Below are 15344 nucleotides of genomic sequence, written 5' to 3' on the forward strand. Positions count from 1 at the left end.
CCAGCCACCCCACCTTCTGCAGGATAATGCGTGTCCTACAAAATATTTTCATACCTGATTTAGTAGTGTCTTTTCAGGCTTACTCCTTTACAGCACTGACCTTAAACCCCATCACTTAATCTACCTCCTCATCCAGTGATTGTTCTTTAAAACATCATGACCTAAGTTACCTCTAAATGGGTAACAAATTACTTTGATCCCTTTTAAACCGAAATGATCTTTCCATACTCAATTACTGCACCCTGAATTTCTGCTATATTTGAGTTATATCCATAGTAGTATTCCTGTATGGGCATTATAAATTCCACATTTTTTTTGTGTAAATACTTTCAGTCTTTTAAAGTCACCTCAAAAATCTCACCCTGAGGGACTTTCTCTAGCTTATTTTCCAATTTATTAACTATTTTTTTTCATAAAAATCTCTCTCTTTTTTTTAAAGGAATAAGTAACAAAACAACATTTAATTATTGAACACCATGTAGCCAGAACAAGTTAGGTGTTGTGTTGGGAATACAAAAGAAACAGACCTTACAAAAGAACATATAAAAGGATAAAACCTTAATTCTTACCCTCACAGAACTCACAAGAGTTAAATTCAATAAACAAACAGAAGTTATAAGACAACATTTGTTCAAGGGCCAGATTATGTGTATGGAACAAACCCAAAGGTCTCTAAGAGTTCGGAGAATAGGAAAGTTCCATGTTAGCTGGAACAGTCAAGGAAGGTTTCATAGAGGAGATGACGTGTGAGCAGAAACTCAAAAGATGGGTAGAATTTGAATAGTCAGAAAAGGAAGAGGGAAAGCATTTCTGGGAAAAGAGCATGAACAAATGTTCAAGGTAGGGGCAGAATGGGAGGAGAGGGGAGAGGAGGAAACATGGGACAGTGGAAAGCACAGCAGCTGTGGAGTCAGAAGACCTGAGTTTTTAGGTTGTTGCTCCCCACCCCCAACCCCACTGAGCACCTGTGTGACCTTGGGCAAGTCACTTATCCTCTCTGAACCTTAGTTTCTTCACCTGTAAAATTAACAGATTGGGCTAACTGGCTAACTGGGCTAACTAGCTTCCAGATCCTATGATCCTATTTAAGAACAGTCTTACAATAGTACAGTGGAGTATACCTGCTGGTTGGTAAAAAAGCCGAGGTTGGATACTTAGATTAAGTCCAGGTGATTGAGCACCTTTTGCGCCAGCCTGACTAGTACGGATTGAATCAGATAAGGAACCATTATAAATTCTTAAGGGCAGCTAGGTAGTGCAGTGGGTAAAGCACTAGGCCTGAAGTCAGGAAGACCTGAGTTCAAATCCAACCTCAGATATTTACTAATCGTGCGACCCTGAGCCAGTTATTTAACCTTGATTGCCTTAGTTCCTTCATCTGTAAAATGAGCTGGAAAAGGAAATGACAAAACACTCCAGTATCTCTACAGAGAAAACTCCGAAATGGGGTCATGAAGAATTAGACACGATTGATATGATGGAACAACAACATCGATTCTTAAGCAGGGGAGTAATATGATGAAAGCGATATTTTGGGAAGAGAACTAAAATACTGTACAAAGGGTGAATTTTCCTCAGTTCCCATAGCTCGCATTTTACAGTGCTTTAACATTTCTAAAGCAATTTCTTCCTAATAACCTAATACAGGAAGATAGTGCAAGTATTATTATTCCCACTTCATGAATAAGGGGCCTGAAGCTCAGAAGAGATCGTTGCACTAATCCAGGTGTGAAGTGATAAAAATCTGGAAGGGAGTGAGGGATAGAGAGGAAGGAAAGAATACAAAATATGTTTTGAAGGAAGAATAAATAACACTCAGTCACAGATTTGAAAAAGGTATAGAAGAGGAGGGAAGGTCAAAAATAAACAAGGTTTTAACTGGGATAACCCTGGGAAAATGTATCACTGATTTTTACTTTGAAGGGATGTTAGAGGGCATCAGGTCCAACCCCTCATTTTACAAATGAGGAAACTGAGGCACAGAGAGGATGAATGACTTGCCTAGCATTATACATCTAGTTTCTGGGACAGGATTTGAATTTAGGTCTTCCTAACCCCACATTCAACACTCCATCTACTACTCCATTCTGCCTAATAATAATGGAGACATTGACAAAAACAGAGCCAGTTTGCGTGAGGAGAGATGTTGCACTCAGAATACAAATTATGTTCACATCAACTCTTAAAGATTTCTCCATTTCTCAGTGAAAATGTTGCACTGTGCTATGGGGCAATGAAAATTGTTTGCATTCTATCACATGGTTTCCAAAAGTATTAATACAAGATCTGCTCAGAGATCAATCCCCAAAGTATAGAACTGACACAAAATTTAGCCATAACAAAAATTGCATTTAGGAATATTTGGTAAGACCTCACTAGTTAAGATCATTTTGAGTGAAAGTTAATCCAAGTTACTAAGAAGTCTGAGTTATAAGCAATTTTTTTTCATAGAAATTTCTTTAATTCTCTTGACTTTGGTACTAATACTGGCATAACTATACCCAGGAGTTCAGCTTATAAGGCAGAAGCATTTGTCTAACCCTTAAAGATCTTTCCATTAATATTTGGTCATTGGCCCAGACCCTTTTTTAAAAATATTTTTTAATTTTGTTTTTAATTTATGGAATAAAACAAACATTCCCATAACATAGTACAATAAAAAAAATGACTGTACATGAAACTGCAAATCTACTATGCACAACTTGCTATTCCTTTAAAATATACAACAAAATTATCGTGTAAATTTCTTTTTTTTGTTCCCCTTCCCCTCCCCCCAAATACGGCTACCATTCGATACATGCCATTTTGTTATTCCCAGGTATAAAGTTTCTCTATACGATAGAACTCACATAGAATTTGGAAACAGAAGGTTTCAAATATAATTCAGTTACTAAACTAAACTTTTGGGGTCCCTGTGGAGTCACTTAAACTTCTACACCAGAGTCATCTTTGTGAAAGAGAAGTCTGGCTCTATCACCACTAAGGTCTCTTCTAATGAGATTCCATAATCCTGTGTGGCCTAGTGGTGACATTTAGGAAAATCTAATTATTAGGAAGATAAAATGAACTCTACGTCACATATTGTTTGTTTCTATGTAGTGAATAGGTATCTCAACAGTGCTTGAGGATACTTGAAAATTGTTAGCTCTCCTAAATAATTTGAGCATTTCCCTGTCAGCCTTATGGAGAAAATGTTCACTAAGAAATGAACTTCAACCCAGTCATAGGCAAATTTGAAATTAGTAGAGTTTGAATTATTTGCGTTGAATGCAATACAAATAGATGCATTACAAACCCTTATCGATTTTCATGCTACAAGATTGTCTTAAACTGGATTTATTTACAAACTAGATTATTTTCATTGCTCTTTTCAGAAAGGGCTATTGTCTCTTCCTCCTTAGTGATGATGGTGATACAGATAGATGCCTTGCATCTGGCTCTGCAGATTTGCTGCCTGCAGCGATGGGATGTTAGGACAGGCTTAAATGCTATACAAAAAAAAAATGCAACTTACTGAAATTGGGTCATAGTTCTAAGTGGTTTTTAACTATTTCATTTTAAAATGTACTTATTGGTCATGTTTTTATCTACTAATTTTGTCTCTTTGGTAAGATTTTAACTGACTTTGGCATTTATTTTTAAAGCATTTTTTTCAAAAATTAACTGTGCATAAAGGATAGAAAACGGAAGTAGGTATGTTGTTTTCCTTGGCACATGGCTTGAATCACGTTTAATGGTCATTTGGAAATGTGTCTGCCCCAAGTCTCCTTTCATACCTATTACTGTTTATGGTTCTATAAACATCTGGGTTAAGTTTCTGCCTTGACTTCTGTTTACCTTTAATATTTAGATGAGACTGCTGAACTCAGAGTCAAAGGCAGAACTTTGGATACTATGGACTTTACATCTCTCTCCCTCAGGCCATTTTAATGAGTACTTAAAATGGATGATAGTTCTTTTGGAACTGGAAGGGACCTTAGAGATCATCTGGTCCAACTCTCTCATTTTACAATCGAGGAAATTGAGCTCTTAAATGATTTGGCCAAGATTAAATGACTCATACAAGTAGTAGGTACCAGAACCAGGATTTACACCAAGACTCTGTGACTATAGAACACAAAGTACTGAGCAGTAATTACAAGGTCCTAGATCTGAAATAAAACCTATTGGTGGAAGACCTTTATCTTCCAAGTCTAATAGAGACAAGCAACAGGAATGGGGCAGCAGAGTGGTGCAGTGGATAGAGCCTTGAGGGCCTTCAGTCAGGAAGACTACTCTTCCTGAGTTCAAATCCGGCCTCAGAGACTTACTAGCTGTGTGACCTTGGGCATGTAACTTTGCCCTGTTTGCTTCAGTTTCCTTATCTGTAAGATGAGCTGGAGAAGGAAATAGCAAACCACTCTGATATCTTTGCCAAGAAAACCCCACTGGGGTCATGAAGAGTCAGAGACAAGCAAACTGCAGAACTGCTGGGTGTGAAAACTCTCTCTACCAATGCCAGTCCACACCTTTTTTGTAGCTTCTGATCATAGAGTTACCTTGAGCGTTGAGAGGTTAAGTGCCTTGCATCATGTCACATAATCAGTATTATGTCATAGATGGAACTCGAACCCAAGTCTTCCCGGCTCTCAGGCTAGCTTTGTATCTACCTTATACAACATGCTGCCTCTCATAATGAGACAAAAAAAAATAATAATAGATAGCCTAGTGTTTTAAAATTTGCAAATTTACAAATATTATCTAATTTTTATCTTCCTCCAAACCCTCTCAACTTACAGATGAGTAAACCGAGACAAATTAATTGACTCACCCAGAGTCATACAGGAAGTGTCTGAGGCAGAATTTGGACCCAGATCTTCCTGCTTCCAAGTTTAGATCTCTATCCACAGTGCCACCAACCTGACTGCTAGATTTGGAATCAGGAAGTCATGAGTTCAAATCCTGCCTCAAGACACTTAGTAGCTGTGTGACCCTAGGTAAGTCATTTAACCTCTGTCTGCTTCATTTTCCTCACCTGTAAAATGAGGAAAATAATAACATCTATATACCAGGGTTGTTGTGAGGCTAAAATGAGATAATACTTACACTTTAAACTTTAAAGCACAATATCAAATGTTGTCTGTTATTATTGTTAATAATAAATATCATTGGTTTTTCTGCTGGTATCATTATTTCTGTACAAGCATAATAAACGTTTTTTAAGCTATCCCAGCATTCACCATTCTAAAACTTCACAAGAAATTTGTGGCCAGATGTTGAAAAGTTTATCTTTTAATTTGTTCTCATCCTGTTTCTGTAAAGACTAGACTGTGCACTTATTCTGACATGACTGATTGCCTAGCCTCAGTGCAGAAATTGATGCCAGCCAAGATGATTAGAAGCCTAGTAAAAATCATTGGCAATATTCCCCTGATGCTATATGTTTATATTTCTAAACTATATTGTTATATAAGATACAAGAATGCTTTTGATTCTGATTCTGGTGAGCTGATTTTCTCCACTTTTTTTTGCTATTTCCAAAATATTTTAGAATCATAGAATCTTACATTCTAAGTGGATTTGAGGGGTTAACTAGTCTAACTTCCACCCAGTGGAGAAATCCCATCTGCCACATCATGATAGATGGCATCCACCCACTGCTTAGATATTGATATGAAGCAGCCCTGTATTCTTCAGGCAACCTTTTACATTGATGGATAGTTCTGGTCCTTAGAAATTTCTTCCTTATATTTTATTTAATTTTATTATTTCCAATTAGCAAGCATTATTTTTCTCTTCATCTTTCTTTCCCCTCCCAAACTGAACAACAAAAGAAAAAGAAAATTCTCATGGCAAATGTGCATAGTCAAGTGAGGCAAATTCTTTTATTGACTGTTTCCAAAAATGTTGGTCTCATCCTGCATTTGGAGTTCATCCCCTCTTAGGAGGTGGGTAGCGTTCTTCATCATTATTGGCTCGGGAATCATGGTTGTCCATTGTATCAATCAGAGCTCTAAAGTCTTTCATCATTGTTTTTCTTTATAATGTTGTTTTCATGGTATAAATTGGTTTGCTCACTTTACTTTGCATCAGCACATAGAGGTCTTCCCAGTTTCCTAGGAAACTGACCATTTCATCATTGTTTATGGCACAGTTATTCCATCACATTCATATTCCAATTCAAACACCTCTTTTGTCATCCTTGTCAATCTGAGGAGTATGAAGTGAAAACTGAGAGTTGCTTTAATTTGCATTTCTATAATTATTGGGAGAATTTTTTTTCATATGGCTGTTGATGACTTTGATTTCTCCCTTTGAAAACTGACTGCCTATATCCTTTAATCATTTATCTATTGAGAAATTACTCATTCTTATAAATATAATCAGCTCCTTATATATCCTAGAAATGAGACTTTTATCAGAGAAAATGTTCTGCAAATATTTTTCCGTTCACCTATAGCTATTCTTAATTTAAATGCTTTGGTTTCATTGGTGCAAAAACTTTTAAAATTTTATATGCTATAATCAAAAAATTACCTATTCTTTTTTCTTTGTTCCCTTATTTGGTCAGGAACTCTTCCCATATCCATAGACAAAGAGTAACTTCTTCCTAGCTCCTCTGATTTGCTTATGATAACATCTTTTCTATCTACGTCATGTATCTATTGGAAATTTATTTTCACCTCTGGTGTAAGAAGTTGATATATATGTAATTTCTGCTAAACTGCTTTCCAGTTTTTCCAGTAGCTTTTGTCAAACACTGGGTCCTTAGAGTAGTAACTGGGGTCCACCCTCTACATTTTACAGATGATAAACTAAGGACAAGAAAGGGAAAATGACTTGCACAAAGTCACAAAATTGGTTTGTGCCAAAGCCAAGATTTTAACTCAGGTTCTTTGACTTCAACTCCATCATTCTTTCATTTGACTACACTGCCTTTATGGCCAACCCCTTTCTTTTTCAGATGAGAAGACTGAGACTCAGAGGAAGCAATTGACTTGCCCCAGGTCACATAGGTAGTAAATAGCTGAAATTGGTTTCAGACTCAGCTCCTCTAACTCAAAATATGACAAGCTTTTTCCACATCATTCTGCCCCAGTGCCATTTGACTATAAGCTCCTTTACCGCAAGGTCTGTGATGCATCTGCCTTTATATCTTTCATCACCTAATGGTTGTTGAATAAATGATATATAGGGGTCCAGTGTTCCTGAATATAACTTTGGGTCCTTAGAAGATATTGGTTCCTTCTAGACTCTCTCATGGAACTGGAGGTTTGAGAAACATTAAAACACTTGTAGGGCTTTTCGCACCTCACTGGTAGCTGTGCATGTGGAAAGTCTGGCTGAAACCTTTCCCACACTCAGTGCAGTTTTCCTTTCATGTAGTTTCACCTATGGATGTGAAGCAAGGTGTGGTGGCCAAATCCCTTCCCATAGTCAACAGAGATATAGGGCTTCTTCCCTATTATGTGGACTCTCTGATGGAAATTAAAATTGGTCCTTTGGCTAAAATCTTTTATATAATCAGGGCATTTCAATGGTTCGTCTCCTGTGTGTGTTCTTTGGTGAAACACAAGTGAACACTGATAATTGGATGCTTTTTCCACATCCTGTAGTGTTTGAGTCCCTTTGCCAATATTGGGTGGGGATGATAGTCTTTTCAGCAGCAACTCTTCTTCCATTTACCAAGAGCCTCCCTTACTTGGGATAGGTCTCTGTTGGTTTGAGAATTTCTCTTTCCTCTCCTTTTTTACAGGGGGGAATTTTCCTGGTATGGCAGCACCCACAAGATTTTTCTGAGGAACTAAGGGGACTTGGGGAGTTATTGGCTCTTCCTTATAAACCCCTTTCCTTGCCCTCTGCTCTAGTACTTATTCCTATGCTCAAAGTTAGGCAGTAGCTTGGAAATCTCCATCTCAGTGTCTTTTTCTTGAGGATTCTCATTAAAGATCCTCTTTCCACAACTTGGTTTGGTCCCTATTAGTATCTGCTCTACTCTAACCAAGCACAGTTGCCCATCCTTGGTCTCTTTGCCTATATCAATTAAGACAATGAGATTCCATTTCAGAACAGAGATTCTAAGAGTGCCCATATGCTCCTAGAATTCTTGTAGAGTTCCTTCTGCTTGGGATCCACTTTTCCCATGAGAAGATCATAGTTACATCAGTAAAGATCAAGTCTGTCAGGTCAATGGGTATATACCCTACCTGAATCTCAGCTCTGGGCTGTGGCACCTCTACATCCTGGTCTCTAAGAAGCCACTCCCAAAGGCATGGGAAGGCTCTTGGGGATCTCTGGGCCATTTCTTTAGGCTCTTGGTTCAATCCCTCCCACAGAGTCAGAACTTCCTCACCCATTCTTCCTTCTCCTGGGCCCAGATCTCTCTGAGTAGGGATGTCAGGTGCTCCAACATTGTTGTTGTTGTTTTTCAGTTGTTTTAGTTGTGTTTGACTCTTCTTGACCCCATTTGGGGTTTTCTTGACAAAAATACCAGAGTGGGTTGCCATTTCCTTTTCTGGCCCATTTTTACAGATGAGGAAACCAAGGCAAACAGGGTTAAGTGACTTACCCAGGATCACACAGCTAGTAAGTGTCAGAGGCCAGATTTGAACTCAGTCTTCCTGACCCCAGTCCTGGGCACTTTATCCACTGTGCAACTTAGCTGCCCCACTGCTCCAATACCAGCAGCTATATAATTTATTCCTTAATCTGAATGCTTAGTTTCAGTCTCTAGAGAGACAGGGCTTCTGGAGCTAGTCCAGAGTCTCTCAGGACCTTATTTTCTTTCCTTTTGGAAACAATGCTAGGAGGATCTTGGGCTTAGGGACTTTTTCACAAGGAACCTCCTTCTCCTCTTCTAACTTCCCTAATAGGAGCAGTGCCTTGGCTTTAGGTACAACAGCCAATTCAAAGAAACCCCTCTTGCCCTCAAAGCTTAATTTTCTTTTCTCCATCAGGCACGGTGATATTCTAATACCCTTGACCTCTAATACCCAGGACCTCTCAGGTCCTGATTCTGTTCTCTCTTCTCTTGGACTGTCCCATAGCATTGAGTTTCTTCCTTGTAATTGGACTATCCCCACAGGCTCTTCCTAGAATAGCATCTCTACACACACACACACACACACACACACACACACACACACACACACACACACACTCTTCATTGTAGTTCAGAGAATCTAAGTTGGAAGGGACCTTAGAAGCCATCAACTTGGACAAAAATCCCCACTACTACATCTCTAATAAATGGTCAAAGAAAATAGAATTAAAATTTTTCTTCTTCTGATATCAACCCATTGTTCCAATTTGGTTCAACTGCATAAATATTTTATTAAATGTGTCTTCTAGTCCTTCCCTTTGAAGTTACACAAAATAAGTCTGATCACTCTTCCAAATGACAGACCTTCACACAGCTTCCACATCTACCACAGAGTATTTTTGTTTTTATTTTTTTTTCCCTCCAGGCTAAATAGCACCAGTTCCTTTTGTCTTCTTTCTCTTTCTTTAGTTCCAACATCCACCGAGGCTATTTGGCACTTTCCCAGCTCCTGCCCTTTGTAATTTGTCCAGCTATGAAATGATGTCCACTACCATGACATATGGGAGACACCAAGTATGATAATTATATGGAGGTCACATCTATAGTCTATACTAGCACTAAGTCTCCTACTATTGCCAGCTGCCATTACCTTCATTATAATCTATATTATAAAAGCAAGAGGACACTGACACAAAATGGAAAGTCACCCATTCTGAACATAATGACTGCCATCTGGAGTCCATTTAAACCCTGCTCTTCACAGGTGGTAATATATGCTGGGATGCTTCAAAGAATCCATGATTTCATCCATGTAGGTACTTTATTCTCTGGGGCAGGTTGTCATACACCTATGTCTTCCTATCCTCAAATGGTTTTAACTGTGTCCTTCTCTAAATCCAACATACTAGGCTTTCTTCTGTTCCTTTTACTATGTCATGCATACTGATGAAACAATCAGGCTGCCTTTCTGTTGTCTCTCACTTTCGTTATGTGACTAGTACATCTCTGTTTCCAGTCCTGTGTAGAACTGAGAATGGGAAGAGACCTTAGGCATTATCTAGTTAACCCCTACATTTTATTTCAGCAACAGCAGCAGCACTTTCTCAATGATGGCTTTTATATCATTTCTTGTACACAAAGTCATTATTGTGACAGGTAGTTTATACTAAACTGTATAATTTTCTTTATTACCTAAAATTGTGATTCTTCTGAGATCATGGTGTTCTGTGAGCCTCAGCCATACAGCACTCACTGGCAGAATATTGGTGATTAAAAGATGGCCTTTTCCCACAGCCAACACTTAGTGTTGTTGAAATACATGTGTGGTTTCCCAAATGGGAAATACTGACCACCTTCTATTCAATTCTTGGCCCAGACTATTGTTCACCACTAATATCTTTTCAAAATAGATATACTAAGTGAGTCACCCAGCTAACTACATGTCATAATCTAGTGAACAATCATTCTTCATTGTCTTTGGTTTTTGTGTGTGTGTGTGTGTGTGTGTGTGTGTGTGTGGATAGCTAGGCTGATCTTATTTGAGTAACTGTGAGTTTTATTGTTGAAACTCTCTCATGTACCTGGGCTTAATGCAATCAGTACAGTGTCATATACCACAGATATACAAAGTAATACATGTAGATCCAAAACAGTTACTATTATAATAACATGCTTATGAGTATCACGTGGCATTTCTTTTGATGTTTGTCCTCCCATGAAATGTTAAGAGTCACTGTGCTTGCCAGTTGTTTCCTAGTCTGGGGTTAATGCCAAGGTTTGTACCTATCCATGCATTAACTGAACTATCATTCCCCTGGGGAGACACCATTAAGTTCCTTTTGCCAATGGCCTCACTCTTTCATTTCTTGGTCTTCTAGCTGATGTGAAGCCAGGGGATTAACAGAACAGTAATTGTCTAGCATGATAAGTACAGCATGGATCAATGACAGATACTGCCTCCTCTCTAGAAAGTTGGACACAACAGGAGTTTATTCTCTGATAGTTCAGGGTCCTTTTTCTTCCACAATTCTTCCTTCTAGGAAAACACAAGACCCTCCTGACACCAGCGCGCATGCACACTCACACACTCTCTCTCTCTCTCTCTCTCTCTCTCTCTCTCACACACACACACACACACACACACACACACAAGAAGGACCCTTTGCTTAATTTCTTAATTTGTCTTGTATATGGTCACCTCTGATCCATTCCCTAGAACACATATCCCTAAACTCATCTAATTATTCCATTTCCTTCCCCTTACACTTCAGCCCTTTTCTGTTAGAGGAATTTGTATAGCCTTGACTATTCAGCAATTGCCTCGCGCAGGTTTCAAAAGAGCCCTTTTGTCTTTGTTCTGTCCTATACCATTCTGGTTAATTTATTCAGCCTCTTTCTCTGAAGGACTCTGGTTACTTCTCTCATCTTCATCCTGACACTGATGCTATGGTGTTTCACTGCAGCACATTAATTGACACAGAAGGCAGAAAGGGGTCCATTAACCATTTGTTGCCCAGCCACTTCATCACTTGCTACAAGAACCACTGTCATCTCACCTATCACCAGTTTTCACTTTCCATTCCCGTAACAGATGTCCCATAACCCCCCCATGTCAGCTCTCTTTTCCTATCCAATCTCTCTTTCCTCCCTCTATCACCTCCCCCTTGGAGGGCCTGTGATATTCACCTATGAAAACTTTTAGCTTTTTGCTTTTATAAGATACAATGCAGAAAGACAAGTATTCAAGTCATAACTGGGATTGGGAGTTCATATTTGAACCCTGCAGAAGCCTTTGTAGTTCAAAGGATGAGCTGAATGTTAGCAAAAACTGGTGAAGACAGAGTTCAGCTGTTTGGGGTTTGATTTCCCCCTCTTTACCTGTTCTCCCTAGAAGAACTTGAAGCATTGAAAGGTTTAATTTTTTTAATTTTAGGACAACAAAGCCCTAGTCATTATGCTTTCAGTCAATTTGGGAATTTAACATTTGGACCACAAGTTCTTAGCAAGCTCAAAAAAAAAAAGGAGCACCTGTCACTACTATTTGTGGCAAAAGAATTGAAAAGTTGGCACTTCTTCCTCAGGGGCCATTTGTCTCCCCAGTATAGGAGGGTTTGGGATGGCCTGGTTGAAGTGATCTAAGTAATAATAATGTGTGATCAGCCGTCAGCTCTTAATAATCAAGTCACTTTGAGAGAAGTTTAGAGCCTGCAGAGCCCTCCGACTGATTAATAAGTGCATTCCTGCTCGTTGGCAGGAAGGGTGTTATTCAAAGCAGAACTTGCCATTCCCTGTCTCCCCCCTTACCTCCACCCCGGCTCAGAGTTGCCTGAAGTGTTGCAACTTGGGGGAGAGAGGAGAAAATACAGGAAGGCTTTTTTTTTTGACATAAAGAAATAGAAATATGCTTGTGCCATCAATTACAGCTTTGGGATGCTGGGTATCTGTGAGCAGATAGGGAAGATAAAAGGGATAACTATGAATAACAGATGTGAGAGTCAACTGGATATGTGGTGTGGCTATCCAGGGTGCTGTACTGTCTAAGCAGTCAAGGTACTGCATATTTTAAAAACTAGTCTAGCAACATGGTGTTCTGCTCCCATCCTTGCAAAGGTATGTATGTGTTTACAGGCAGGGTGATGGTGTTGGTATGGAAAAGGAGATTAGTTTCTCTGTACTGACTCACCCTGTCAAAAACAATCATGTGGACTCTGCTGGTCCTTACGGCATTCTCTCAGTGTACCAATGTACTCGGGAAAGATGAAACTGTTTTCACATCTCATTCCTGTGAAGGATGAAAAGTGAAACAAGTTTCATGGTGGATTAGTGCTCAAAAGGCCCTTTCATTCATCACTGTGCATGTAGTTTCCCTTTTAGTGTGCTATGTCTGAATGTGAGATATATGTGGGGGGTGGGGGGCGGAGAATAAGTGATTAAAAAAAATAAAAAATGGTTTTGTTTGTCTTTCCAATAAATAAGTAATTAGGATGCACTAGGAATCTAGCATTATTCTTCACGGAAAGAATGTACAAGAAGCTAAGTCTTTTCCTCTATTCTTTTTGCCTTGGCTAATGCATATCTAGGGTATCAGATTGCGTATCGTCTTGCAACCAGCAGTCCCAATAAGTTTACCACTGTTGAAGTTGGCTCTACTGTTAGACAGTTCACTGCTACAGATCTCACTCCGGAGTCAGCATACATCTTCAGGGCTTCGGCAAAGACAAGACAGGGATGGGGGGAGCCTTTAGAAGCCACAGTCATCACGACTGAAAAGAGAGGTAAGGCTTACAAGATCACATTCCAAAGTCACAGATAGAATACATATGTCACATTTGTACTCTCCTTTCCTGAACTCATTCAATCTTTAGCTTTCTCTGTTATATCATATCTTAATCTATATATATTCTAACTGCTACCTGAGTCAGGTCTTTTTATTCAGTTCCCTTCTCGTGTAAGTTTTCATGACACGTAGGGCAGCCAGCAATGGCAAACCCAGACCAGGTAGCGTTCAATGCGATGTGGGTAGTTTCCTCAGACTTCACTCGGGCCAGAAATCTTTATTTGTGGCTCCCCTCTACCCCAACCCCAAATGTCCTGTCATTGTTTCCTGAACTGGATATGCTCCCCTAAAAGTGTCAGCAGAGTCTAACCTCCGTAGGTGAATGTCCTTCCTGTTACTCTTGTTTTGTTTTTTTTTTGGGGGGGGTGAGGTAATTGGGGTTAAGTGACTTGCCCAGGGTCACACAGCTAGTGAGCATTATGTGTGTGAGGCCACATTTGAACTCAGGTCCTCCTGACTCCAGGGCTGGTGCTCTATCCACCGTACCACCTAGTTGCCCCTCCTGTTTCTCTTAATGCTGATCTTCCCTAAGTGAAATGTTGTACAAAGCTAACAGGAGGCTTCTATTATCTATTTCCAACTATGTTATAACCAGAGCACTCCAGTGAGGACATTAATCCTTAACTGTCCCTGCTGTCTCAGTCATCTCCTTTCAGCTTTCCAAAACTATTATAAAATTAACACTTCTTACTATTAAAGATCAAGATTTCCAGTCACAACCAATGACCAAATAGATTTTATAAACTAATATTTTGGTAGACAATCTAAAAGGATGAGTGAATCAATATAGATCCCATTTACACTATAAGCTACAAGGTTAGGGAAGAGTGCACTAAACCCAATATATTTCAAAAAACAATTAGAGATGTTTAGGTCAAAATCCAAGCATTGCTAGAGACTCCAGTCATCAGATGTTAGGTTTCAGAAGAAAAAATATTTACAGAGCATGCCTATATTTCAAAGGAAGATATATTTAAAAGAAGGGAACTTCCTTTTCAGATTTTGAAAATGTTCAAATGTTAAGGCTTTTCGGGCCTCCTCCTGCTCTAACTATACAAAAATATAAGCCATTCTAACATTGTGCTAAGTCACCCCTTCAGATAATCCTTTAGGCAGAACTATTATTAATTTTGACTGGTGCCTCAGTCAGATAGAGAGCTGGCCTCAGAGTCTCTAAGACCTGGGTTCAAGTACTGTTTCTGACACACTGGCCCAGTGATCCTAGGCAAGTCACTTAAACTCTCAGTGATACTCTGGGCAAGTCTGTAAGACTGGAACTTGCAGAGGAGGTGCTGAACTGAATTGGATGAAGGAATTTCCTCATCTAGGTTATCCTTATATTAATGAAATCCCAGGTCCAGCCCCTATCCTTGATATTAATTTATAGTGGACTCAATGAAACAATTGTTGATTTATTTTGTTTTGTTATGTTTTTGCCTAATTCCTCAGTCCAAATTCCTTATCCTTTAAAGTCCTTTAAGGTCCTTTAAAATCCAGCCCTGTCTTCTTTTTTTCTCCAATTGTCTCCCTAACTTTTCTTCTCCTGTCTCCTGAACACACCCTACTCATTTCTTAGTCTATGCCCATATTCATCCCTTGCTCTCTGTATGCCTTCCTCTTTACTCATCCAAATTTTACCCATCTAGTGTCACCTTCTCCATGAAGCCTTCCAGGCAATTCTAGCCTGTCCTAATAGCTTTTCTTCCTTCCTGACCTCTCATTGCATTCTTTTTCATACCATTCTCTGAATGTTTTCTGTACTTCAATCTTCTCTCTCCAACAGGACTCTAGGCTCCTTAAGGGCAAGGATTGTATCATAAGCCTCTTTTGTTTCCACTATAATCAGAAGCACAATGTTGAACACATAGTAAAGGCTCAATAAATATTTGAAATGAAGGGTCAATATAGTGAGACATTTATTGTCCTCCACAAGACAATAATAAAAAATATGAATTATCTAAATTCATCATCATCCTAAAAGCCAAA

The 15344-nt window shown here is 39.1% G+C and overlaps 1 protein-coding gene across 1 annotated transcript in view; it reads left to right on the forward strand.

The window, feature by feature from the left end:
• The window catches only part of SDK1 (sidekick cell adhesion molecule 1), a 1163851-nt gene that overhangs the window by 997549 nt on the left and 150958 nt on the right, over positions 1–15344 (forward strand). Inside the window, 1 exon segment of the mRNA XM_078152930.1 lies at positions 13102–13296. Coding sequence (XP_078009056.1) covers positions 13102–13296 — 195 coding nt within the window.

Source organism: Phascolarctos cinereus, unplaced genomic scaffold (genome assembly GCF_003287225.1).
Source record: "Phascolarctos cinereus isolate Bilbo 61053 unplaced genomic scaffold, phaCin_HiC Scaffold_4;HRSCAF=312, whole genome shotgun sequence".
Lineage (NCBI taxonomy): Eukaryota > Metazoa > Chordata > Mammalia > Diprotodontia > Phascolarctidae > Phascolarctos > Phascolarctos cinereus.